This window comes from Seriola dumerili, unplaced genomic scaffold (assembly GCF_002260705.1).
Source record: "Seriola dumerili isolate Sdu_G_001 unplaced genomic scaffold, Sdu_1.0 BDQW01000544.1, whole genome shotgun sequence".
NCBI lineage: Eukaryota > Metazoa > Chordata > Actinopteri > Carangiformes > Carangidae > Seriola > Seriola dumerili.
In genome coordinates, this window is record NW_019174799.1 from 148,526 (window position 1) to 158,755 (window position 10,230).

The window sequence follows — 10,230 nt, forward strand, 5'->3', positions numbered from 1 at the left end:
TGGCAATGTAGTATTTAGTATCCGAATCCAGTCTTTGTGTTTGTTTGTGTCAATCACATTTTCTTGTTAATAACCTGGATTTATAATAAATGTGTTTAGACGCGTGCTGCCTCCTGAGACTCAAACAGATTCAGTTTGTTGCTGAAGGGCACTTCAGCAGTGCCGGGGTTTGAACCCTTGTTGTCTGTCTGTGATATGGTGATGTCGATTTACAGCTGTTTTAACCTCTGGTTCTGTTTGTTCCTGCAGCTGCAGGAGACGGTGAAGAGGAAGCTGGAGAGCGCTGGTTCTCCTCTGGGCCGAGATCAAGTCAACGGTTTCAGCGACGGTTTTCCCCCCAACAAGAAGGCCTGTCTGGACAACGGCACCGCCAACGGCTCCCCGCTGGACTCCAAGCTGGGCATCAGCGACGCCTTGAACTCTAACGGGACCCACGGGCCGGCAGGGGAGTCCACGGACAGCAGCGAGCCGGGATCGGACTTCCACCGGAAGGAGATGAAGCAGGAGCCGGACGACATCCTGCCCATCATGCCGCCGTCGGGAGGAGGGAACAACAGCCTGTTCCCCGACCTGAACCTGAACGAGCAGGAGTGGACGGAGCTGATGGAGGAGCTGAACTGCTCCGTGGCCTACGAGGACATCCAAGACATTCTCAATGACGGCTTCGAGGACCGCAAGGACCCTCTGGAACTGGCACCCACTCCGGGTGGTGGGGGGGCTGTGGGAGGAGGAGCGGGAGGTGGTGGGGGAGGCCAGTCGTCACAGGGTCTACTTCCTCCAGATCTGGTGAGCGTGAAGGCGGAGTTCTCTCCGGCCTCTGCAGTTTTTGAGCAGGACTCTCGCACCGGCTCCCCCCACGTCAGGTCCACCTCCTCCGGGCCGCAGCCTCACCCCACCAGCTCCCCCGTCGCCTCCTCCTCCGCCTCTTCTCCGGCTCTGCCCCCATCCCAGCCGGCTCCTCCCCCCAGGCAGCTTCAGCCTCCCCCAAACCACCTCCTCCCTCCGGGGCCCCCGGTGCCCAAAGACCTGTCCCCCGCCCAGCAGCTCCAGCAGCTGGCCGCCCAGCAGCAGCGAGCGGTCCAACACCTCCACGGCCAGATGCAGCACAAACAGCCACAGCCGGGGGCCAAGTTCCACAACCAGGCGCCCCACGCCCACCCCCCACCTTGGTCCCAGATGGCCAACACCTCTCAGAGCCCACTAGGGGGCGCATTTGGTATGGACAAACCCACGAGCCCCTCCCTGTACCCCCAGGACTTCAACCCCAATGCCCAGAAGCAGCTGCTGATGCCCGGTCAGCCCAACAAGGGCTCTCCCAAGGCGGGGGCCGGCGGCTACATGCCGGGCCCCGGCGGGCACCCCAACATGCTGGGTCACCCGACGCCAGGGCCTCCTCTCAGTCACCCGCCAGCCCCCGGAGCTCAGGCCCAGGCCGCCATGCTGAACTACAACAACACCAAACCCCTGTCGCACTTTGAGGCCGGGCCCGGACCACCGAGGCCCCCCAACAACCAGAACCAGAACAAGGCCGCCCTGCTGACACTGCTCAGACACCAGCAGCAGATCAAACAGAAGAACAGCATGAACTTCCGTCAGCATATACCACACACACAGGTGAGACACGCACAGGTGAGACACACAACACCACACCACACACCACACACACACCACACAACAACATACACACACACAACACACAGATGAGACACACAGACAAGTTAGACGCGCACAGTGAGACACAGCACACACACAGGTGAGACACACACACACACAGGTGAGACACACACAGGTGTCACACACACAACAAACACACGCACTACACACACACAGACAGGTGAGACACACACAGGTGAGACACACACACACACACACACACAGGTGAGACACACACACACAAACACTCACAGGTGCTGAACTGACTTTTATTTTATGTGTTATGACTTAAATACAAAATAATGTGATTGTTATAACCAGTAATAATAATTCATATTATCTGGTAAATTGCTGATTAATCAAATACAATGATTTGACATGACGACAGTTCAGCCTGTTTGTTTACAGTCAGTGTTAATCTGGAAAATAGATATAAATACATTATGAATAATAATAATAATGTTAGATAATTATAAGACTTTAATTAGAGGTTTGAGTGTCTGTTAGCTGTAGCATTCATGCTAACATCACAACGCTGCAACAAAAACAAAGTGTACAGGCTGATCAGTGTGTTCCCGCTCTGCTTTCATAACCAGGCCAGCACCACATTCCTGGACACACACACACACACACACACACACACACACACACACACACACACACACACACACACACACACACACACGCACACACACACAGCTTCATTCCCCTCTACTGTGTAAAGGAGAGCAGGTCTGTTTTTATTCTCCCTGTCTTATTAACATGAGTGTTAAATGTGATGTGTCGTGGTCTCATAAATAAACCCAGACTCAGCTCCACGCTCCCACACAGCTGTAGATCAGTGACGTATGATGGAGCTGAACAGCCTGAACAATGAAAGTCTGTTGCGGCAGCAGAGTCTCCTGCTGGCTGATCCAGTCCGGACACAGCGACTCCTTTAGAAACGCTCTGCACCAAAAGAACCGAACAAAGGCACCGGCGTTCAGCTCTTCTCACATGGGAGGTTCAGAGTCGACGGAGCGGACGTTCTTGTGCTTTAGTTTCACTGCTGCTCTGAGTGTTTATGCTTTAATTCAAGTTCTGATCAAACCGTCTTCAGTTATTTGAGAACACTGGCCGTTAAACTGCGTCCAGGACGTCAAGACACGGCTGAACAAAGAGCAGCTGTTTAAAAATATATTTGACATCTAACAAATGTTAAACAGGAGTCTCACGTCCTGCCGGCATCACAGGAACACTGCAGTGTTTGAAATAAAAGTGTGAAAAACTGTGGCTCTGAAAAAAGCTCTAATTCTGACAAATATTTTATCAAACTTTATTTAAAGAAAAACTAAACTAATGTTGATTTACAGTTTAACTTGATTTACAGTCAACTTAACATTGAGGAATATTTTCAAAACTCTGTATTTCAACACACAAACAAACAGGTGAGTCTTCACCAGCTGATCAGATCACATCAGGAGATTCTTATTCAACTTCTATTAATATTATATCAATACTTTAAATTGATAAGCTCCTTCAGTATTTGTAAAAGCGAGAAAGGAGATTCAGATTTAATCTCTCTAGTTTTTCATAGTATTAGTTACTTACAGTCACAGTTCATTTAGTTAATAAAACTTTATTTGTACAGCACTTTTCATACAGGCTGGTTCAGTTCAAAGAGCTTCACACACTGAGGAGCTGAAAAGAAAAAATAACAAGAGATTTAAAAAGTTGTAAAAACATTAGAAAACAATAAAACATAAGAAATTAATAATAAAACAACATAAAATTGAATTTCCAACCAAATTACAATAAAATGACTAAAAACCATAGTTAGTTACAAGTTATTTAGTTTAATGAAGGGATTCAAATTAATTCAGATTCAATAAAACTGATCAGATCCTGATTCTAGTGACGGAGTTAAAGTGTGAAGTGTGTCCTGAAGGTGGCGCTAGTGGGCAGGTCTGGGTTCGTTGATGTAGAAAGGGTCCGTCCTCTGGAGAGCGGGAATGAGATCAGGACGTTTCATCAGACTTCATCTTCATCAGACTTTGATGTTTTTGTGTCAAAGTGTAAATTTTGTCCTGATGGTGAAGTTAGAAGAAAATCTTCAGGGATCATGTTTATTATCCGTGGCTCTGATCTCCACAGGGAGTCCGTGTGAGACTGGTCGGACTGGTCTGTGGTCGTACTGGTTTGAGTCCAACAGGTGCAGATGAAGACCAGTACAGAGCAGTTTGAGTCTGTGGAGTGGAGGTGAAGTCAGGCTGCAGCAGGGAGGCCTTTTGTTCAGCTGCTCTGCTTCAGGCCGGCCTGGGCCCCACGCTTTAACATCCACCGCGTGTGTGTGTGTGTGTGTGTGTGTGTGTGTGTGTGTGTGTGTGTGTGTGTGTGTGTGTGTCAAGCAGCTGGTTGCTAAGGCTCACACAGGGGGGTGAAGGGAGGCGATGACAAAGCAGCCTTTCATATTCTCTCTCTCTGTGTATTTAAATATAGCTGCTCCTGCTTGTGTTTTTGCTCCGAGCAGACGGGACACTCTGTTCCTGCTGCACGTTACACTTTATTATCACAACTGTTGATCTCTGACGCCGTCACCGAAACTTTCTACCAACTTTAATTTATGTTACTGTTATGTTTACTGCACATCTGAAGACGACAGTGTGAAGTTTCACTAAGTTAGATACTTACAAACTATATTTTCAATCCCCTTAAAAGATTGTTTCCACCATGAGGACAGACCTTAAGTTTTTGCTTTCTGAGATTTTCTCATCAGTTTGTTCTTTAAATCATTTTTCCATATTAATATCTCTAAATGAATAATCTCTCCAGCTCCCCCTGGTGGAGACATGAAGGTCTACATCATCTTTCATTTCCTTCTTTTTGAACAGGACCAGAACAACTACCCTGCTCCTCCACACGGCCCGGGCCCCGCCAACAGCATGGCGTCTGCGCCCGGAAACAACAGCATGGCAACGCAGCCGGGGGCCAACGCCATGACAAGTAACCATGGCAACACGGCGTACCTGAGCAGCCAGGTGGCAGCGGTGCTGAAGCAGCAGCAGCAACAGCAGCAGCAGCAGCATCAGCAGCAGATCCTGGAGCAGCAGAAACAGCAGCAGCAGTACATGCAGAGGCAGCAGCTGATGGCTGAACAGGTGAGTTGCACCTGGACACTGCCGCTCACCCTCAGTCAGCACCAGGGATAAAAACAAGACTAAAAATAAGATGAGTAAGAGAAAGTGAGGAAACGCTCTAATGAATCTCATAAATTTGCACTGAGGAAACATTGAAAGCAAAGAGAGAAAGAGTAATAAAGATAAGATAGTAAAATGTTAAAACATAAGACTGTAGCTCTGAATAAAACCACTAATGAAAGTAAGATATTAAAAAATCACATAAGAAGTTAGGACAAAGTAGTAAAGATAAAATAATAAAAGATATTTGGAAGAGAATTGAAGCGACAATAAAAGTATCAGCTGTAAACTGTTCTGATCTCAGACACTAGAGGGAGCTGTTTGTTCACACAGGAGCTCACTGCAGTTTGACCTTGGTTTCCTTTGTGTCAGTGTGGTCACTGGTCTCTGCTGCCATCCATCATGATGATGATGATGATGATGATGACAGCCTCGCCTGTCTTTACAGGGTTTTCCAGATGTTGTTGATCCTGTTGTGATCCAGGTGCTGTTTAACAAAGAGGAATACCTGAATGACAGCTTATAAACTCAGGTGGTGAAACATGTCGTGCTGGTTAATATCTCATTTATCACCAACTTCAACTAGATTCTTTATTTAAAACCAGTCCACTGTTTGATCATCAGACCAAACCAACTAACTTCAACCCGGTGTTTAAGTTCACACCTCACCCTGACTTTCTCCTCGCTTTCGGGTTTTGGAGATCGGCAAGGAAAACGTGGGATCAGAGGCGCGTTGGCGTTCGCTCTGCGCTGGCTGATCGAAGCTCAATCACTGTTTACAAATGGGTCAAAGACACAGCTTTCACTGACTTTTGAGTTTTTATTGATAATTCATCTCGATTCATGGTCAGTTTTAGTTACCAGCCAATGTGGCGTCCAGATCCTCAGTCATTAAATATTTGGTCTTTGAGGTGTGATTTTTGAACCAGAGTTTAATTTAATTTCATAATAATCAGTTTTATAAAACACAGCTTCACTGTGAGGTGTGTGTGTGACAAGTGTCTGACCTGTTCTGTGCAGGAGAAGCAGCGGCAGCAGCAGGACCAGCAGCTTCAGAGACGCCTGACCCGACCTCCGCCACAGTACCAGGACCAGCCGGGACAACCGGCCAATCAGAACCCTTTCCCACAGCAGCCAGTCAACCAGTTTACAGGTACGAGTACAGGAAGTTACACCTGACTGTCTGAGAGAGACGCTCACACACACTTGGATCAACACATCAACTGTGTTCAGAGTGAAACTACATTACATGTCCTAACGTTCGAACACGAGGGGTCAGAATATTAGGAACACCACTGGATATAGTCCAGTCCTGTCCAACACCGTCACCATCTATGACCTGAGTGTGAAACACATGATGGAATTAAAACTTTGTTGACAGAAAAACAAGTCTGAATATAGTTTTATAAATTAAAAATTAATCAGAAGCTGAAATTAATCCTTAATGCAATTAAATCAACAAATTAATTTCCCCCTTGGAAATAGAAATAAACAGTTTGAATGTGACGTCAGAGTTTATTTCTTTATTTATTGATATTTAACTTAATATAACTAAAAAAAATTAATAAAACTGAAGTTTTGTTGTAATTTAGTAAATTTTGAGTAATAGAAAATAAATTTCATAACAAGTAAAATTCAATTTTAATTTAAATCTGATCTGAATGTGTGTGTTTATTTATTGTAGATTTAAAATATATTCAAATCCTGCAAAGAAGAGGTGACATGAGAAACAGAAAATATGAATCATTAATTTAATATTTCTGAAGTAGCTTTTGTATTATTGTGTAATGAACATTTATAATGAATTATGTAGAAAAGTAAAGGTTGTCCAGATGTTTCTGAAACACTGTAAAGACGCGTCTGTACAGGAAACACCAACCTGATATTTTACATGAGCTCATGATAATATTGAAACAGTGAAGAAATCTCATTTTAATTATGATATATAATAATTTTCTAGCACAAAAACTCAGCTGGTGTCGGTTTGTTCAGGTTTATTTTAGTTCACATGAAAGAAATGAAGAGGTGTGTGTGTGTGTGTGTGTGTGTGTGTGTGTGTGAGCAGGACGAGGATCCGCTGTATTATCTGATCTGATCATTGAAATGCTGGAGGACCAGGTTGTTGTGACGTTCAGGACAGACGTGTCTCTCAGTCAGTGTGTAAATGATGCTCACCACTGATTTGAATGGAAAATATCAGTACCTGTCCGGTTCTGATGAACTGTCGAGTCTCACGTCGTCAGACTGAGCTGATCAGTCTGACGCGACATTTACATCTGTGAAATAAAATCATCTCACTGCTGCTGGATAAATAATAACTCACCTGGCTCCAGGAAACATAAGATAAAACAATAGAAATAATTAATACAGAATTTAAAAAATATATATTTTAAGAACTGCCTATTTGAATTTTTAAAAACTGATTTACTGATGTTATTTTCATGTTTTAATTCTCCAGATTACAGTGTGTGATATGATGAAATGAAAAATAAAACAAGAGGATCTGAGAGACAGAGATCCGGACATCGACAGGATTAGTAATAATAATAATAATAAACTTTATTTATAAAACACATTTCTCACAAAAACACTGAAGCAATGTTCTTCACAAACATGATGAATATACATATAAAGACAAAAACAGGAAAACAAGGAATTTGAAGAGATTTTAAATTGAAAAGAACAAACGAATCAAATGTTTGTGTTTCTAATTTAAATAAAGTTGTAAGTTATTCTACGATTATTAACAAATGTTGAGTCGCTGTTCATCAAACTGCTCGTGTCTCTTCACAGCTTCCTCTCAGCCAATGGGCAGCGTCGGCTCCATGGGAGGCCCCGCCCCCGGGTCACAGCGTATGTTCCCTCAGAACCAAGGCATGATGGGAATGAACATGGGTCAGGGCGGTGGGCCGGCAGGCGGCGTAGCTCCGCCCCCTGCGGCGAGCCAGGCTGACATCAGTCTGCCCTCCTGCGGGGGGGGAGGGGGTGGCGGCGGCGTGGATGTCCAGCAGCACCTCTACAACAACATGAACCTTCACCCCAACCACCCGGGTCACCCGCCCCAGCAGCCCGGCCTGCAGCGCCAGCCTCTGGGCGCCATGAGCGCTCAGTACAGACAGAACCTTCTGGCTCAGCAGCAGCACCTGAAGACGCAGCCCAATGCCGCCATGTTGAAGCAGCAGCAGCTGGCCGCCGCCGCCGCCCGCATGCCGGGCTCCATGCAGAACAGCATGGGGGCCAACCTCCCTGGCTCCATGTCCGGCGGCTTACAGGGGGCACAGAGCGCCGCCTGGCAGCAGCAGCTCGCCAACCAGCCGCCCTCCAGTAACACCGGCCTGCCCCCCAACGCCTTCAACAACACGCCCAACGCCTTCCACATGCAGCAGCAGCCTCGCATTCCCAAGATGCCGCCGGGCTCCACACCCTTTGGTGCAAACCCCGGAGGTCGCCCAATGGGAGGAATGAACCCCGGGCAGCAGATGATGCAGACAAACATGGCTGCCGCCCAGCAGAGGGCGCCGCCCAACCCTCAGAGCCTGGGCCAGCCGATGGCCAATCAGCAGCAGACTCAACAGCAACAGGCCAATCAGAACCAGGCTGTCCTCCCCGACATGACGGCGTTCGGACAGCCGCAGGGCAACGGCCGCCAGGGACTGCAGTGTAACCAAGGATACCAGGTGAGCAGGACTGCCAGTCAGCAGCAGCAGGTGTCGTTCGGATACAACGTGGCGTCGGGGAGCTTCGCCGCCGAGAGCGACCTGGTCGACTCCCTGCTGAAGGGTCAGAACCCCCAGGAGTGGATGGCCGACCTGGACGAACTGCTCGCCAGCCACCATTAGTCAAACACACCTGGAGCACCTGAACCTGAAGACGAGCGGCCATGTTGAAAAGACTGATTTCTGATATTGAGACCAACACTGTTCTGATCTGTGTGTTAGCGTTAGCCACCTAGCTAATGAGAAGCGACCAGGTGTCCTGCTAAACTCATGAAGGTTTCAGACACTGACCCGTGGACGAGGAGTTTCCTCCCTGATGATCAGGTGATGATCTCCCGCCACAGGTGTGTGAGCAGCTGCAGGAAGAGGTTAGAGACGGAGAGCAGGTGAATCGGCGTCCTTCAGGTCTGTCTGCTTCTTGCTCAAAGACACTTCAGCAGAGGGAGAGTGAGCGCTCCGTCAGCTGATCACTGGAGGTTTAACATGAATGAAACTCATCATGACGCCAGGCTCCGTTCACAAATCTGGAAATTTAACAAACGCTCGTTGTGAAACTTTCACACCTGGTAGAACAGAACTCGTCCTGATCGACAGGTAAATGATCCACAGTCTGAAAATGAACCAGTTCAGTTTGAGAACAGTTTAGAAATAAATAGACGCTTAATATTCGTCTGGACAGTCACTATTTTAAAAGACGGTGTAACAGAAACTTTCATTTTGTACAATTTATATAAATTAAAATCATATATATTGTGATTAAATAACTTGGTAACACTTCAAAATAAGACTAAACTTATAATGGATTTATAAATGCTTTATAATTAGGTTATTAACACTTTATTAATATAAATAAACAATTATAAACAAGTTACAACACAGTTTTCATACATTGCTGCCGGCTCACTATTTGGCAAGATCAAGTTAAGGATCATTTATTTTCCTAATGACTTAATTAATAACTGGTCAAAACTGGTAGTAACTCATTAATAAATGATATGTTTCACAATAAGACTCTTTTAAATAAATGGTAATAAGTCAGTAGTCAGATTAATGATCTTTAACTTGAACTTGCCAAATAGTGAGCCTGCATCAACGAAAACTGTTATGACTTGTTTATAACTGTTTGCTTATGGTTTAATAACCTAATTATGAACCATTTATAAATCCTTTATAAGCGTAGTTTTATTGTGAAGTGGTTCCAGTAACTACAAACATGGAGGATAGAAACAAAACCATAAGAATAAACGTTTCTGACTGTTGACAGACTTCTGTGGATGTGATCTGATCAACAGCTCTGATGGATCAATACAGATCGATCAGACAACAGAGATGATCAGTCAGGTGAAGTTTGAACTCAACGTAGAGTTAGATCTGTCAGAATCTGAACGTCGTCACTTCCTGTCACTCGTGTTTCAGTTCTGTTCTACCAGGTGTGTGAGTTTGTAAACGACTAACAGTTTATTACTGTGTGTGTGTGTGTGTGTGTGTGTGTGTGTGTGTGTGTGTGTGTGTGTGTGTGTGTGTGTGTGTGTGTGTGTGTGTGAGAGACACACTCTGATGACTGGAGACTGAACGCAGGAGTTGAAGACTTTAACGCACTGAGCCACAGGTTCAGTAGTTAAAACCACTGACGGTCGTCCACAGCGCCACCTACAGCCCGGCAGCAGGACGAGGTCAAAACACAC

At 45.8% G+C, this 10,230-nt stretch overlaps 1 protein-coding gene across 1 annotated transcript in view; it reads left to right on the forward strand.

Annotated features, from left to right (window-relative positions):
- The window catches only part of maml1 (mastermind like transcriptional coactivator 1), an 18,378-nt gene extending 9,058 nt beyond the window's left edge, over positions 1-9,320 (forward strand). Inside the window, exons 2-6 of the mRNA XM_022764502.1 lie at positions 250-720; positions 757-1,614; positions 4,524-4,790; positions 5,850-5,982; positions 7,623-9,320. Coding sequence (XP_022620223.1) covers positions 250-720; positions 757-1,614; positions 4,524-4,790; positions 5,850-5,982; positions 7,623-8,668 — 2,775 coding nt within the window. The 3' untranslated portion in view covers positions 8,669-9,320. The remainder of the gene's footprint in view (positions 1-249; positions 721-756; positions 1,615-4,523; positions 4,791-5,849; positions 5,983-7,622) is intronic.
- The last annotated feature ends 910 nt before the right edge of the window (positions 9,321-10,230 follow it).